The sequence below is a fragment of the Salvia hispanica genome, chromosome 1 (assembly GCF_023119035.1).
Source record: "Salvia hispanica cultivar TCC Black 2014 chromosome 1, UniMelb_Shisp_WGS_1.0, whole genome shotgun sequence".
In the NCBI taxonomy this organism is placed as follows: Eukaryota; Viridiplantae; Streptophyta; class Magnoliopsida; order Lamiales; family Lamiaceae; genus Salvia; species Salvia hispanica.
The window spans coordinates 4,569,292-4,587,383 of NC_062965.1; the positions used below are offsets into that span (position 1 = coordinate 4,569,292).

At 34.6% G+C, this 18,092-nt stretch overlaps 1 protein-coding gene across 1 annotated transcript in view; it reads right to left on the reverse strand.

Annotated features, from left to right (window-relative positions):
• The window catches only part of LOC125185372 (CBL-interacting serine/threonine-protein kinase 7-like), a 16,475-nt gene extending 14,106 nt beyond the window's left edge, over positions 1-2,369 (reverse strand). The window contains exons 1-2 of the mRNA XM_048081902.1: positions 2,314-2,369; positions 1,976-2,207 (exon numbers count right to left, since the gene is read on the reverse strand). Of these exons, the coding sequence (XP_047937859.1) occupies positions 1,976-2,207; positions 2,314-2,369 (288 nt within the window). The remainder of the gene's footprint in view (positions 1-1,975; positions 2,208-2,313) is intronic.
• Positions 2,370-18,092: the final 15,723 nt, after the last annotated feature.

The window sequence follows — 18,092 nt, forward strand, 5'->3', positions numbered from 1 at the left end:
AATAATAATAATGATAATGATAATGATAATGATAATGATAATAATAATAATAATAATAATAATAATAATAATAATAATAATAATAATAATAATAATAATAATAATAGATGAAAAGTTAAAAATTAAAACCATAAACAATTTTAATAATTATTATACTTTTAGTTAATAATAGAAGAAATTGTAATTTACTTTAAAGCTTTATCAAAATAGAAGAATTTTGTGTATTGTTTTAAGCAATTCGGTTAGTTCGGTTATAACCGATAACCGACTGGTTCTAACCGAGTCGGTTAATTAAATAACCGAACTAGAGATCGGTTCGGTTCCGGTTAGTTTTTTGACAAAATTTTATGATCGGTTGTTTGATAAATGTCCGTAAATTTTATGTCTGTTGCATCCGAGATGGTCCGTAGAATTCATTTTTTTCCTATTATTTTTATGAAATGGTGGAGTATTTAATTTCTCAAGAATTTATTCATCAAATTTCAATCTCAAAGGCCCTTTCCCTCAAACCAAAAAACATCAATCCTGCGTTGCTCATATGGGCAGAGGTAAAAGGAAGATGTGGCAACTTTAGGAAATAGAAAGAAGTTTGGTGGATAAGAAAGTTGGGGAGTTAGAAATAAGTTTGGCAGAGAAGCAAATGGAAATTGAAGAACTCAAAGGTAAGTTGGAGGTACTTGATGTCTATGCCGTTGTTCAACAAAGATGAACCAGTTGATTGAGCAGCTGCATGAGAAGAATGAGAAATTGAATGATTTAGAAGAGTTAAACTGGCGATTGCTAAAGACCTGCAAGAGGCTTACAAGGAACTAATCGCGGTACAGTTTCAGTTTCTAACACAACATTTCTGTTTTCATGATCTCAAATATTTTCAGGGGTTTACTGAAATTTTGAGCAGCAGCCGTGTTATAGGGATAAAATGAATGTGTGAAGTTGATGTGAATGTGTTCAAAAATGCAAGTATGCAAACATACCCACCCGACATACCCACCCGAAGAAGCATGTATCATTACTCTTATGCTTTGTTCCTTGTGGCAAGAAAAGCTTAAGGGTCCTGATTGAAACCCATTTCAAGTAGTTGAAGATAGCAAGGGGATTGCTCAGGTAATTTGAAATGAATTCACTATAGTTGCTTTGCCTATCATAATTTACATTTTATTGCATAATATATTCTACTTCAATATGTAGCGTGTGCTGAAAGAGAATGATAAATTGCTAGTAGTCTAGAAATCTACAATGCCGTTACTTAGAGCCTTGAAGGAAATCCAAGACGTATTGATTTTCGATATATTTCGATATACCGATAATATCGATATGTATCGTATATTCGATATAAAACGGTATACGAAGATCCATATTGTTATCGTATCGAAAACTTACAATACGGTATTGTATCGTACCGAAAATTTTGGTATACCGAAAATTCGATATTTTTTGATATTTTTCAATACAATACGATCGATATACCGAATTTTCGGTATATTTACCCATCCCTAACTACCCACTGCTGAAACAAATACTAACTCATGTAAAAAAAAATATATATTCCACATATGTCAACAATGCCAATACACCATATTGTCGGATTCTATTAATTGGTCAGGTGGAATTTATTATTGAGATCCGAGGAATAATGAAATATACCGTTTTTTCGGTATATTTACCCAATCGGTTAAAAAAAAAGATGAAATCAATTTAGTTTAATTTCGAACTGTTGATGAAATCAATTTTCCAATCGGTAAAAAAAAGATGAATAAACACATATTTGTATGAATCTGTAATATCAGTTCTGGCATCACTCGGTTTGGTCGCGCCTAGGGTGGCCGATCACCTCACTCTTGTGAGGATGTTTGCGGGCAAACCCCCGAAGAAGGGCAAGTGTGTGCTGCCCAAGGCGAAGGAGGAACCGCCGCTGTTCTATATGTGCAATGTGTGCACATTTAAATCACAAGATTTGGATGAGCTTAGTAGTCACTTTCAGAAAGCTCATGGCAACAGTGATGATGGTGACGAGCCGTGCTGGATCTGTGGCAACGGTGGTGTTTCCAAATATCCTTGCTGCACTTTCGGGTGTTCTTGCCCAAGGGTCAAGAAACCTGGCTGGAGGGATATGCGTAGGCTTTGTGCGGTGACGGCCAAGCATCAGTAGTGGATGATTGCGCAAGAGGAGCAGACGATCAAGGATCAGGAGGAGCAGCAGAAGAAGTCTACGAAGAAGAAGAAGAAGGGATTGTGGTTGCCATTAAATAGTTAATGTAAAGATTAAAGAAGAAGAAAAATGATTGTGTTAGACAAACAAAATTAGTCTCACACCCTCCTCTATCGACAGCTGTGAAAGGGTATTTTCCCTTTTCAATTATCGACTCCATTAAGACAACAAATGACGAATTGTGAGCCTTCATATGCCGAATGTATAGGGCTATTTGAGAAAGTAAAATGAGAAGTCAAACGTTTGTTACATATAGGGCAGTTTGAGAAAATAAAAAAAGGGGAGTTGTTTGGTGCCCTTTTAATTTATTCTTTTATAGTATAAATCTAATTAAAACCAAGAAATATAGGTCCACCCGTCATCTATAATATAATAAATAAAGTTTAATGAAAAAACCCACCGGTGGAAAATTGGTCTTCACGGTGATCTTTAGATCTAAAGATTATTTAGATCTAAAGTTCAAAACATTTGATGATGATTATCATGTTTTGATTTTTCAGCGATTAGAAAATTGGTTCTTTTTTTATACTCCCTCTGTCCCAGTTTTATAGTCACATTTTGCCATAAAAGTCCGTCCCACATTTATAGTCACATTTTGAATTTTTCATATTTGGACATAAAATTACCCCATTATTTACTAAAATTACACCCAAATGCCATTATCAACATAAAAAATAAACCAAAACAAAAATAAAAAACCAAAAAGTCAACAAGGGACCCACCTCCAACCAACTCACTTAATTTATTACACACTCTTTCGTCTCACTTCATTTCTTACACACTCCACCATCTCACTTCATTTATTACACATTCCACCATTTCACTTCATTAATTACACACTCCATCAATTCCTTAAAACTCGTGCCCTAACTAAATGTGACTATAAATGTGGGACGGAGGGAGTATTTTTTTTCACTGATTGGAAAATTGGTTTTCACGGTGATCTTATCTATTTAGATCTAAAGATCTAAACTTTTGATGATGATTATCATGTTTTGATTTTTCACCGATTAGAAAATTGGTTCAAAATTGGAAAATTTGTTTTTTTTTTTATATTTTTTCATTGATTGGAAAATTGGTTTTCACGGTGTCTAAATAGTTAGATCTAAGGGTGTCTCCGGTGGCGCCCCTCCCACTCGCCCCTCCTACTAGCCCGTCCCATGCCACGTCAGCACTAGCCCTTCCCATTCCACTGCCACATCACTAGCCCTTCCCACTGCACTAGGACTTCCCGCAATAAAATTAATAAATTTACAATTAAAATTAAAATTTACGGAATTAAAATTTCGACACGAGCCGTATTTATAGAGTTTTTTTTTTAAAAAAATAAAATAAAATTTCGTTGGGACGTCCTACCCACGCCACAGTGGTGCCAGTCAGGTAGGACGTCGAGCTGAGGGGTGAGGCCATCGCAGGGGCACTCGGGACGGGCGTGGGCGCCCTTCCCGCCCACTATGGCGCCCGTCAGGTCGCCCGTCCCCGACGGGCGAGTGGGAGGGGCGTCGTTGGAGATACCCTAAAGATCAAAACTTTTGATGATGATTATCAGATCTGTGGAACAATTTTTTGATGAACAAATTTTTGATATAGTTGATCATGATTTTGTATCGATTAAATTCACCGATTTATCATTGATTTTGAAACTCTATCAAATTCACTCTATGTTTTAACCGATATTTCTTTTCATTTTTTTGCTGTTGTAAGATCTATTTAGATCTAAATATTAAATTATTCTTTTAAATTTTGATGATGAGATCTGGAAAACCGATTTCAATTTATATCCTAGAACAAATTTTTGATCAAGAAGTTTTGGATATAATTGATTTAATTGAATAAATTGTGTTTTTCTATTTTTTATTCTATTTTTAAAATTTTTGTAAAAAATTTGATATTTATGTTATCGGTTTGCCTATTGTGGGAGGAGGCCGAGCTGGTTGCACAAGCTGAGGTTGCGCAGGTTTGTCTCGGTCCTAATGCATAATTTTCCACTATTAACAGTGTTTTATTTGGTTGAATAGTTTTTAGTATTTAAAATTTAAAACCCTTTTCAAAAAAATTAGCAAAAGTAAGGTGCATTACAGATTTAGGCCCAATATTTAAAATTATTCCTAAACCCAAAAGGTTTCTTATAGTAAGATTTAAAGAAGCCCATTTCGAATTTAACCTAAATTTCACTATAAATACAACACTCTTGTCTATTTTACTGTGAATTTGCTGAATTTACCGTGCTTTTTTGAGATCAGTATCAACATGTCGTCCATTTTCAAAGGTATCCTCTCTTCTTTTTCTCGGTATTCTCTCATCTTTTTCTCTCTTTGAGATCTCTATGAAGTTTTGTTAATTCATAGCAAAATTTAGTTTAATTTCGAACTGTTGATGAAATCAGTTTTGGGTTTAGGGCTTCATAGAGACCAGTTTTAATTAGTTCAATAGAGATCAGTATGTTTGAAATTAGATCTTTGTGATCAGATCATCAGATCAGTATGAAGTTCTGTTAATTCATAGCAAAATTTAAATCAGTTCATGTGAGATCTGAACAATTACCTAGGACTGGGTGGGTCGATACGGTATATTGTACCGAAAATTTTGTATCGTTATCGTATCGAAAATATCAATACGAAAGAATTTCATATCATTACCGTATCGGAAGTTTCGGTATACCGGATTTCGGTATACCAAAATTTCGGTATGGATAATAACTATACCGTTATCGTATCGAAATTTCGGTATATTGTACCGAATTTTGGTATACCATTGAACGCTATATCAAAATTAAATGGATATCTATATATGATTTTGAACTTTTAAACTTAAAAAAAAATTAACTATATTATTATTATAATTAGTATAAACGGTATGTATCGATAAGTCAATATGTATTGATTTTCGATATATTTCGATATACCGATAATATCGATATATATCGTATATTCGATATAAAACGGTTTACCGTAGTATAAGAAAATTCATATCGTTATCGTATCGAAAACTTACGATACGGTATTGTATCGTACTGAAAATTTTGGAATACCGAAAATTCGATATTTTTTGATATTTTTCAATACAATACGATTGATATACCGGTTTTTCGGTATATTTACCCAACCCTAACTACCCACTACTCAAACAAATACTAACTCATGTAAAACAAAAAAATATTCCACATATGTCAACAATACCAATACACCGTATTGTCATAATTATATTAATTTGTCAGGTGGAATTTATTATTGAGATCCGACGAATAAAGAAATACGGAGTATTATTTTATTTTATACTCCCTCTGTTTTAAGGTAGTTGAAGATAGTTGAATTAACCTAAAGGAAATGCTCTAATTAGTTTAGACGGAAGGAGTATGAGTTATTTGTTTCAGCAGTAAAGGGTAGATGAGTTTGATAAATACCCATAAATTACTATTTACTGTATCCGGAGATCATCCTTATTTAATGCATACAACTGGGCTAGCATTAAGACTAACCAAAAACACCTCCTGCGAAGAATGACACGTCGAAGCTCAAGTGGCCACAAAAGGAGCCAACATCTATTTGTGTGAATAACAAGTCGGCGATTGCGCTATCCAAAAATCCAGTGTTCTACAACCGAAGCGAGCACATATGATGCAAATATCTAGATATTATAGAATTCTCTAGAATTAAGTAGGAGAATATCTAGATATTTTAGTAGAATTCTCTAGAATATAGTAAAATATCTAGATTTTTATGGAGAAAAATATAGATATAAAACATTAAAAAATCTAGTAAATAATTCTATAATAAGAAGTGGAGGCCTATAAATATGGGTAAGTTGTAACATTTTGTATAAATTGAGAACTTGGAGAAAGTTTGAGAAATAAAAGTGTTCCTTTGCTTTCTCACATAACCAACCTCTCCTAAATCATTTCCCACATATTCCACCCAATCTCCTCTCAAATATTTCCTTTAGACTAAATTACTGCTCCAACATATATCTTATCTATATTCCAACAAAGGCAACAAAACAGTGCAAAAGCATGATCCTCTATGGTCCTTTGATATCGCTGAGAAACATCCTAGATAGATCAACTTCTTTCAACGACTCCCAACGTCTGGCAGCAGGGAGGCCGGAATGATTGCTTGGCGCAAATTTATAAGGACCAACAATGAGCCTACTAATGCAACCATTGCATACGGTCCTGATAAAGGAGTGCTTACTTTTTACCTTGGTGGCAGCTTGTTGGACGTGTCCGTGGCAACAATCAAGGCAGATGACAGTAAATTGAAGGCTTTATGTTGCGATCGTCTTGGAGGTCAAAACATGGACAACATGATGGATGCTGAAATACATCATCAAAGAATTTAATCACAAGAAGGGTAAGGATATCAATGGGAATTTAGAAGTTATTAGTAGGTTGAGGAGTTCTTGTGAAAGAGCCAAGAGAGTCCTTTCATCTACTTGTGAAATCTCAATTGAGATTAAATCATTGTTTGAGGGGATTGATTTTTTTCCATCAATCAGTCATACTAAATTCGAGTTACTTAACATGGATATATTCATAAAGTGTATGGAATTAGTTCAGAAATGGCTGAAAGATGCAAAGATTAAGAACAACAATATTGATGAGGTGGTGCTAGAGGGCGGGTCAAGTAAAATTCTAATGGACAGGAGTTGCTCGGGGGGAAAGAAGTTTGGAAGGCCATTAATCCAGTTGAGGCATTGGATCATGGTGCTCCAGTGCATGCTGCAAACTTGAATGGGGAAGGCAACAAAACGGTGCTAAAGCTCATTCGTTTAGACGTTGCTCTATTACCTCCTGATATCACTGAGACAAATCTTGGATCAATTGTCACGGATGTTGTTGTTAAAGGGTTGGCAACAGAAACACACACATAAATCAATTACATAATAATTATGATCTATTTAGCAGATTATTTAAATAAATTCTATTCATAAGGGGAATGGATTAATTCATCAAACCACGTGCCCCTACACTCCCGAACAGAATATGGTAGCCGAGAGGAAAAATCGGATAATCCTAGAAGATACAAGGGCCCTTTTTCTTTGACTCAAATGTGCCTAAATTCCTCTGGCCTGAAGCAGTTGCTACCGTTGTTTACCTGATAAATAGGCTGCCCACTAAAATACTAGGTATGAAAACACCCTGCAAACTCTCTCATCCCTTACTGATATTCCTACACCTCTCACTCTTTCGCTAAAAATCTTTGGTTGCTCCGTTTATGTGTATGTGCCGAAGCATGAAAGGAACAAATTTTATGCATGTGCAATATAATGTGCTTTTTTGGGGTATGGGATAAATCAAAAGGGGTATCGGTGCTACGACCTGGAGTCTCGAAAAGTTATAATAACCATGAATTGTACTCCCTCAGTCCCAGATAATTCGACCCAATATTTCATTTCGGGCCGTCCCACATAATTTGTCCCATTTCACTTTTACCATTTTTGGTAGTGGACCCCATATTCCACTAACTCATTCTTACTCACATTTATTATAAAACTAATACTTTAAAAGTAGGATCCACATTCCACCAACCTTTTCAACTCACTTTCCATTAGATTTCTTAAAACCCGTGCCGGGTCAAAGTGTCCCAAATTATCTGGGATGGAGGGAGTAATTTTTTGAAGTGTGAGTATTATTATCACACCAAACTCGGGGTTAGGGGGAGAGTAGTAATATTCAGGGGAGTGTGAAACAATTAGACCCCTTGATTTGCTTGTGCCACAATCAAGCAACTCAGTCGTGGAACTAATAGAACAAGCTAGTGTCATCGCCAAGCTAGTCACGTCTGCTGTAGAGCCTCCTCAATCGCTTATGCCTAATTCTAGCTCTCCTCCAGTGATATCCGAGGTAATTCCTGAACCGAGCTCAGAAAATACAGTTAGTTATTTCTTCTGACAATTCTGGTGTAGACGAGGACGAGAATGCAACGATTGATGGGGATATTGGCCGCTATATACTCCCCTTGAGAAGTACTTGGGAAATTCCGGCAAAGCGATACAGTCCTGATAGGACTAGCAAAGACAAATATTCTATGACGAATCTGGCAAAAGCAAACTTACCTGAGATGCCAAGGGCATTTGAAGCAGCTCTCTATGAGGGGAAAGAACTGCCCCGAATAGCCGAAGAAGCTATGAAAATTCCATACTGGAGGGAGGCAATGCTAGTAGAGATGCGGGCTTTGATGAAAAACAACTGCGAGATATATCTTAAACCGGATAGAGTTCGAACATCAGAGTGTAGATGAGTCTTCGCCATCAGAGGAGGCCTGATAGCTTGCAACAACAAATTAACCTTTGGTTTTCTGAGACAAAAATCTCATTCACCTAAGTACTTAGGAGAATTTCGTCTAAGGATTTTATTGGACATAGATTCAAAATTATAAGTTTAGATTTTATAATGTAAAAGCCCAATAACCTATTATTCATTCATCCATAATGGAAAAGATTGCACTGTAGGCAGCCCACCTAATATTTTCAAGATTATTATCGTGTGATTGCCTGAATATTAGAGGCATATTGATATTGGAATAATGCCAAAAGCATGCACCATTTGATGAAAATGTCCTAAAAAGGTTATTATGAACACAAACATCTTCTTATACAGGTATTTTAATTTTCAATGGTCTAATGAAATTGATGGTGTCTAATTAATACTCCCTCCGTCCCGGCTAAGATGACACATTGCTTAGCTGGCACGGAGTTTTAGGAGTTATTGGTTAAAGTGTTTAATTGGAGAGAGAAAATGTGGGTGTAAGTATTAAAGTAGAGAGATAAAGAAAGATGGATATTTTAATAAGAGTGAGAAAAAGTGGTTGAGTGTATTAATTGGAGAGAGAAAGTTTCCAAAAAAGGAAATGTGTAATCTTAGTTGGGACAAACTAAAAAGAAAAACGTGTCATCTTAAGTGGGACGGAGGGAGTACTACATTTTTGAAATGTAGAGGCATTATTGAAATGTTTAAAATATTACTCCCTTCGTCCCAGCTAAGATGACACATTCTTTAGCCGGCACGAGATTTTAAGAGTTATTGGTTAATGTGTTTAATTGGAGAGAGAAAAGGTGGGTAGAAGTATTAAAATAGAGAGAGAAAAAAAGATGAATATTTTAATAGGAGTGGAAAAAAATGGTTGAGTATATTAATTGAAGAAAGAAAGTTTCTAAAAAAAGAATGTGTTATCTTAGTTGGGACAAACAGAAAAAGGGAAACGCGTTATCTTAAGTGGGACGGGGGAGTAGATTGAATAAAAAAATTAAGTCATTTAGTGTAAGTATCTTTTAGCATTTGGATAAATTCATCGGTTGTAGACGAGGCACAGAACATATTAATTATACGAGTTTTGGTTGGTGCAAATGTTATATCTAAATTTAATCAGATCATCAAATTTATAAGTTCCATAACAAACTACACTCTTTGAATAATTTTTTGGTAACTTTTGTTAAAAAAGACATATGTTGTCTAAATTTTCAATGACAATCTTATCAATCACTTGGAGAAAATGAACATTGAAAAACAATAGGGTTAATAGTCAAGTAAATACCGAGTTTGGTCAAAATTCAATTAGTCCCATAAAATTTAAAAATTATTAATGTACTACTAAATTACAAAATTTCATTTTTTAGTTTTCCCATTTTTATACAAAACGTCTTTTCTTAATCCTCGAAATGACATTGAATTAAAATAAGTATACAACACCGTTTTGAGCATCGTCAAATATATTGTTTTGTACTCGAGTAGGATATTTGAGAAAAACTGAAAATTTTATGATTTTGTATTCTACTTTCAAACTTTAAAAAATTGACCATAATTTAATCAAATTATATAATTTAATTAGTTCATCCCAAAATAAAACAGATTTTATGTAATCATTTTTATTTTTAATTGTATAATTCAAAAACACCACGTCAAACAGCAGTAAAAAAAAAAGAATTTAATGAAAAGTAAATGCTCAAGCCACGAAACGGCAAGCTACAAAAAAGCAAGCCAAAAATCGAAACCACCAACAAAAATCGAAACTCTCTCCCTTCCAGAATAATGTATCCAAAACAAGCAAACGACCTAAAACAAGCAACCCAACAAACCACCCCCTCACCAAACCAAAACCTACAACAGTGCTACAAGAGAAGGTAAAATCAACAAGAGCCCAGAGCTCAACTAAAATTTAGCACAACATACCTCTTCGTGAAGCTTTTGTTCCTATCCAACCTTTGACAACCCTCAACTCATCTACAGACAACCCTAGTGCAATGGGAAATTCCGGGCACCATCCTTTCGCCAAGTTCCAAGAAGCCAAAAAAGTAGCTTCTTCTTGAATTTCCAGTTGCCATTTTGTTTCTAATATCCCAAATTGTCCACACAACGACATAAAACACGGCGGTCCACAAACGCTTATCAATTCTTTAGAACGGAGTACCCATCCAAGAAAGCAAGCATGTGGGGAGACAAAATGATATATCCCAACATTTGCATTAGTGATACTAAAGATTGCTCAAAGGTTTGCAGTAAAAGAACAAGTGTTCAACAATTTCAGTCTCTTCTTTGCACAAAGTACATCGATCATCTTCAACTCTAGCTACTCCCAATCTGAAGAGCCTCACTTTAGTGTTGATTTTTCCTTGAAGAAGAAACCATACTTGAAGTTGTGCTCTTGGTGGAGCAATATTCCTCCATGCGAGCCTCCCTTGTACTAGTGGTGAGCTCTCGTCTTCCATGATCTTGGTAACATGCAAACCAAAGTCAGACATTTAGAAGGAATTTGATAAATCACTCGACTACACCCTCCTGTCATTCATGTTTTTACACGGCTTTATAAGATTCACAACGTTGATTATATAGGTCTCTAAAGGATTCTTCTTCCCACGCAAAAAGATTTCGCCTTCACTGGAAGGCCCATCTCCACTCCCATTCACACATATTCCTATTTCTTGAACAAAATCTTGTTTTCTATGCAAAGAGCATGAATAGCCTGAGAAAGCTGAGTCGAAGACTGCTCACCCCTACCCAATTATCAAACCAAAATCACATGTGAGCCCATTGCTAACACTAGCACAAAATGACATAGGAAGAATGCGATGGCTTAGGCATTCGAAGTAGTTGAATTTGGGGATATTAGTAGATGCATCAGACATGAGAGGAATCAATAAATAAAATCGTTGCAACAACAAATTAACCTCTGATTTTCAGAGACAAAATCTTCTTCCTCCATAACCATCAACCGTCGTCACCGCCGAACTGCACCGACACAAATATCATTGCAAACTTTAATTAATTTTTTTCTCTTCTATTTTATTAATTATATATTAAATCTTGCATCCAATCAAAAATAAATATTTTTATATGAAGGAGTAAATATTAAAATAATAACCCACCTTCGAAATGCATGTTAAAAGTTTAAAAGTACAATCATCAAATCTATGAATAAGAAGTCACATGATGACAAAATGAAAAATTATCAATACTGAAAATTAGAATTTGATTATAAAATCCATTTATTTGGACACATATCCTAAATAATGATTAAAATTAAACACTAATAATTTTTAAATAATAAATAGAATTAAGCAATATATTATGAAACTTATAAATTTTTTAATGTTTGAAAGTTTTATTAACTTAACTTTGCACTAGATTGTTTGTTTTTGAATTTATACCAATTTTTGTTTATATTTATATATATATATAAATTTTTAGTAAAATTATTGTAAGTTCCTATTATATATAATCGTAATATTATAAAATGAAAATTTCGTATATACAGCATAGGATACGATAAACTAATTAATTATCAATTTTTTTTTATTGATAAATGAATAAAAATTTAAAGGCCACGCCACGGAGACGGAGGGCTCGAACCCGACTAGAAAAAGTAAGGACTAGTTTGAGTTTGATAATGGAGGCCATCTAACTAATTATATAAGTACACCAATTTTGAAACAATTAAAAGTTTAAAACCGATTAGTTTATTCCCTCTAGTTTTCAAGTAATTAAAAGTGAGCATATTAATTAGATATCTGGATTTATTGTAAAAGTGTATGGAGAAGTTCTCTAGCTTGCTACTTGAAGTCTTGGAATCACAACGCTAAGCATCACTCCTAATTAAAAGTTTGTGATTGATCTCAGTGGTTAATCACAAGCTCTTCAGATAACATTAGTTTTGGCTTATACTAGTACAATATTTTATTTAGTTAATCACTGTTGCTTAATAAAACTGGAACATTAATCAAGGAGTGAGTTGGTAATGTTTTCTTATTCATAATTTATTTCCTTGGTATTTTGCTTGTGGAATTAAAGTTTGAGTCAACTCGATTACTATATTAGAATTCGGTGGTTACATATGAACACTGACACAGACTAGCTATAATTATAAAAAATAAAAAAGCTGTGTATCAAGTATGCTGGAGTATTTAATAAAGCTTTGTATAGATGGTTCTCTCAGTCAACCCTCACCCCCTCTATCTCTCAGATAACAAGTGAGTGCAGATCAAGAAGCTCGCCGTCGCCGTCGGAGTCGAGGTAAATGAACAATGCCGTATTTATTTAAGGCCATACTTTAAAACGGGCCCATGAATGTTCTGCTTTAAGCTTTCGTTTATAGCTGCATTTTACAGTGTTCGTTTATAGCTGCATTCTACTATGTTTTTTGTGTTTGGAGGCTAATTTGAAGTGTCAATGTGAGTGCCTTTACTCTATATAACCATTCTGTATAACAAAGGGGGTTGGGGGATATCGGTGCTATAACTACTTAAGTAGAGTATTTTTTTATAGCCATTTGCATTAGAAATCTGAGCCCAGTAATCAATACATATACATCTATGATCTATAGAGTTGTAATCAATGTTGAACCAATTTTAAAGATCGAACTGCTGAACCCATCATGGTTAGCTTGTTTTAGGTCATAGTAAGACATTGGTAGTTTGTCTTAGGTCATGCTATATAAATCTGGATTTGAAAAATACAGATGCCATATTAAGATCATTTTATGTCATGCTTACTATCACATTACATAAAACAAATTAAGCATGACCTACATGTTCTCTAATAATAACCTCTGAATGTGGTTCTCTGATTCGGTCTTTAAGACTGAATTTGTGAACAATGGAACTCACGATCTATATATATATACATATGAGCTGGTTTGAATTGGATATTTCTTCCCCTGCATTATTTATTTGACTATTTCCATTGTTTATGGCTCTTTCTCAAATCTCAAGGGAAAGTCTTGGTCAACTGTATTAGTATATTACTAAAGTAAATGAGTATAACCTCACCAAGCTTGCAGGTGTTTCCCTCGATTATATTCTATTTTTTCCTTTTTAGTAATTGTGAAGTTATTATTTGAATCAGTGATGGACGATAAATTATGAGGTTTATTTCTTTAAAAAAGGAAAATTAATAATAGCAATTGCCCAATTTTCAGTATGGTGTCAAACTCTAACCTACTAGTTTAAAAAAACTGAAATTAGATTTCTTTAAAAAGTTAATACTCCCTATCTCCAAAAAGTAGTTCATTTTGACATTTCGTTGGTACACAAAAATCACTTCATTTCTATTTTTAATAATTTTTTACTACACATTAAACTACTAATGATATGACTACCACTGTCCATTTAAATTTGTACCGTCGCCAAAGACTATTTTTAGGAGAAGAATGGAGTATAATAGTATTAGTTTTTGAAACAATTTCATGCTATTCCTAATTTGAGTTGTATAAATATATAAATTTAGTATACTCCCGTTCCCTTACAAGTGACTGATATTCTATTTTTTAATTGTCCTACTACAAATGATCGATTTCCATTATTAGTACAAAAAACAATACATTTACTCTTTTGCACATATATTCTGTCCTAAAGTGCTAACTGTGACCACAAAGGATATTGTCATTAGATTAAAAAATATACATCATTATAATATTGAAATTAATTGTAACATTGCATGTAGAACGTTATAATATTGAATGTTAGCAGTACTTATCATAACTAACCAATTATTTGATTTCTAATATACCCCTTAGCAAGTTTTCTTTCTTATTTTCGAACATTATCTCTGATTATGTGGCAATTTGTTAACTGCGGAGTACTAGATTACATGATCTTGTAGTTTAATTTTTGTGTTGGCAATGCATTCAAATTTGGTTAAATTTTGATATATGTCTTCTATATACATGATTTAGAATAAAAGACTACAAATTCTTATATGAAAATTAAGGTCAAACTTGAGCCTTTTGAATTATCTTGAACAACTATCTCCAGTTTAATCTTATGTGAGCATCATCCATGAGCATCACACTCGTGCAATGCACATTTACCATCATTTGTTTTATTTTCTACATTTAGTTCGATTCTAATATTAAAAAATAGGTGTTCATGTTTTAAATTTACAATTTTCATCAACATCTATATGAACTTTTTGAGAAAACGAACAACGGTAATGTCACAACCGCCCTTTTAGCCTAATAAATTCGGGCGATCGCGACTTAAAGGGGCTTAAAGAGACGAAGAATAAGGCTAGGGTTTAATCAAAAAGTTTGACCGCCAATAAATGTGATAAATAACAAAACCATAATTCAATATTTTTCCAACAAGCAAACCTTAAATTCAAATAAAAACTCTAGAAAGGTTCAAATTCGATAAGAGTGTGAGAAAGATCTAAAGACTCTAGCGGAATCGTTCAAGAGGAGTGACGTCATGTATGGAGACACGGCGACACCAAAAGTCTAACTATCATCAAAAGATTTCGTAATTCATTTTATGCTCAACACCCGCCAACGCTCGTCGCCGTTCAATCTGCACATAAGGAAAACACATGCAGGACTGAGTATTTTGAAATACCCAGTGGACTCATGCCAAAACATTTTATTAATTATGCCACCCTTACCATAGTGAACTCGAGTTTTTGCAGTTATCAAAAAAAGAATATCATCGAGTATCACAAAAATAATTTCATAGACTAGCCAGTCAAACAACCTCCCCACTTTCTCAACAATCCATCAATCAAAACATTTCCATAGTGCGACGAAAGTGTAGCCACACTTTTCGCCCACGAGATCGACCGACTAGCAAGGACGGCTCCCGATCCCACCGTGTACACTAGCCTGGTAGGGTTTGCGGCCCTACTCAGACCCGAATTCGTTTATACATATCCATAGCCCTATAGCCCAATGGAGCGAACTCTCAAATTAGGCATCATGCGCACAACATCATCAAAACAATCATAGGCATGGCATAACAGTTTAAACCACCCTTATAACACCATAATCAATATTTTTGGAAATAAAAGAGTTTAGTGAATAAAGTCCACCTTAACTGCTTAGATCTCAAGTATGTTCTTTCCTTTGTTATCTTGCTTCGCGACCAAGGTTTCACCTTTTCTTGATGAAACGATCGGTAGAAACAAAGTATACTCTTGGTTCTTCAACAATTTCTTGGGTGTCAAAATCGAATCTCCTCAAAAGATGGAGAAATCTTGGAGGAAAGTGGAAGAAAATTGAGAGGGAGAGAAAAGATAGGAGGCGTGATTTCGAGAGGGAGGGGGCGAAAATTGTGATGCTAGGGTTTAGGGTTTTCTTTCCTATTTATAGAGTTCAATAACTAAATCTCTAGGTAAATAAATAGAATATTTGGGAAGATTTGATTCTCCACAATTAAATAAAATGAAATAAATATTGTGGAGTAGAGAGGAAGAAAAGTGGCGTGAAATAGGGAAGAAAAATAAGGAATTTTCGAATTCTAGGCTATTTAATTAGCCTAGGATTTAATTTGGTATTTTCACGGAGTAGAATAAAATATCACGGAGCAAAATAAAATAAAAGAAAATCTCCCATGTGGAAGGGAAAAGTGGCGTGAATTAGGGTAGGGAAAATAGGCGAAATTTTGCCTATTAAATGGTTGTGGGATTTGATTTAAATCTTGCTTGGGGAAGAAGATATCATGGAGTAGAATAAAAATAATTATTTCCTACCATATATCGGGTAATAGGCGAAAATTATGGGAATTTCTCATAAGGAATAAATTCAAATTATTATTTGAATTAGGGTAAGGCAAGTTTCCTTAGGCATGGTAAGATTTACTAGGATCTTTGAATTAATGTATGGAAGGAATCAAATAAGGAATCAATTAAACAAATAAAATAATTCCCTTCTCCCATAAATAGGAGATTTTCGAAAATCACCATAGGATAAACATGAGTGTCGATTTTCTTATGGAGAAATAGAGAATAATTGGGTTTTGGATTTAATTTGGATAATTATCCCAAGAAATAAATTAAATCCGGAAAAATAGGATTTCTCTCCAATAATATAAAGGGGTCGAAAATTCCATAAGAATGTGGTTATAGTATTTATGGAAATATCCTAATAATCTCACTCACCCTTAAACAAATAACCCATCACATAATTCACCTTGAAATCAAATATTCATAAGCCACGTCATCAATTCAACATTGCCCATTCAATAATCATGTCGTATACTCAACGAGTTTTGACTATTCAAACCAAGTCTCAACCCTAGACACAACTAGGTCATAAGAGCTCATGCAAATAAATTCACTCATCATTTAATTCATATCTCCCACATCATCAATAGCATTAAATAAAAATTTTATGGCTCTAAAATTAGAGTTCGAAATTTCGGGATGTTACAGGTAAACATGCATTAAACGAGCTTGGTGCTCACATAAGGTATATATGTTGTTTGTATGTCCGGTTTAAGAATGGAGCTAGAAATTACACATTCAAAAGCATGTATACAAAATTATTTAACAATGTATGGGGACTAAGTATTTGATATTTTATTATGAAAGATCAAATGTGAAATCAAATATTGGGGAGATACAAAACTGAGACATCAAAAAGCAAAACCCGAAAGGTGCTCCCTACAGCTAAGTGTAGAAGAAAACCAACAAATGCCACAAGCTCGACGGCAAATCAGCACAACACACCTGTTCGTGAAACTCTTGATTCAATCCAGCTCGTAAAAGTATTCAAACCATCCATTAAAAACTCTGGTGCAAAGTAGAGACGGTTGAACAAATCTCAACTATGCGTGTCTCCTACAGAATTGCTAGTAAACTATTTAAACGTTCTTACCTCTTAACATTACAATTTAGATTGGATCTCATCCAGACAATGACAAACTGAAGCTATTCTTTGCAGTATTGCTGGGCGCTGACATAATCGCATACGCCTTATTTGAGATGCAAGATTATCTGACAGATGTTGTGGGACTGAGTCTGACTCGTGCTGCTGCAACCATCAGCATTTGGGTTGGCCTTTTCTCTGGTGCTGCAACCTCTCGTTCTCGTCCTCTCTGTCACTTTTCTGGGACACTTTGTAATTCTCGTGATTTCGAGCGCAGCCTACACTTTAGTGAGTACGCAGCCACAATCACAAATAAACTTTGGTGAGGACCAACAAAAAATAGTTTCTAATGATCCTCATCTTAGCAGGGGACTTTTTTTGTGTACTTGTCAGCTCCGCCAGTTCTGGCGAATCCGTGCAAAAACTACAAGCCAGAATGCGTAGGTAACACACAAAAGGCTCTCCTCTATACGGGGATGGTATTGATAGCTGCTGGAGTGGCTGGTGAACGTGTCTCCTTAATCTCATTTCACAGAGTGCAACCAAGTACATACAATGAATCGAGAACCTATATAAGGATACTGCCTTCACTCATGTGGCTTATTGCTAGCACAGGAGCTTTCCTGCTCCCATTAGTGAAACATTGGAACATTCTTTTTGGAATCCCAGCAATCATCACTGCTATTGCCACCATATCTTTTCTGACCGGTTTATGTTGTTACATGTATGATTCTCCGCCACCGGACAAAGACCAAATATCTTACTTACCCAAAATCTTTACTGCCCGTATGACACCGATGTGGACGACTTTTATA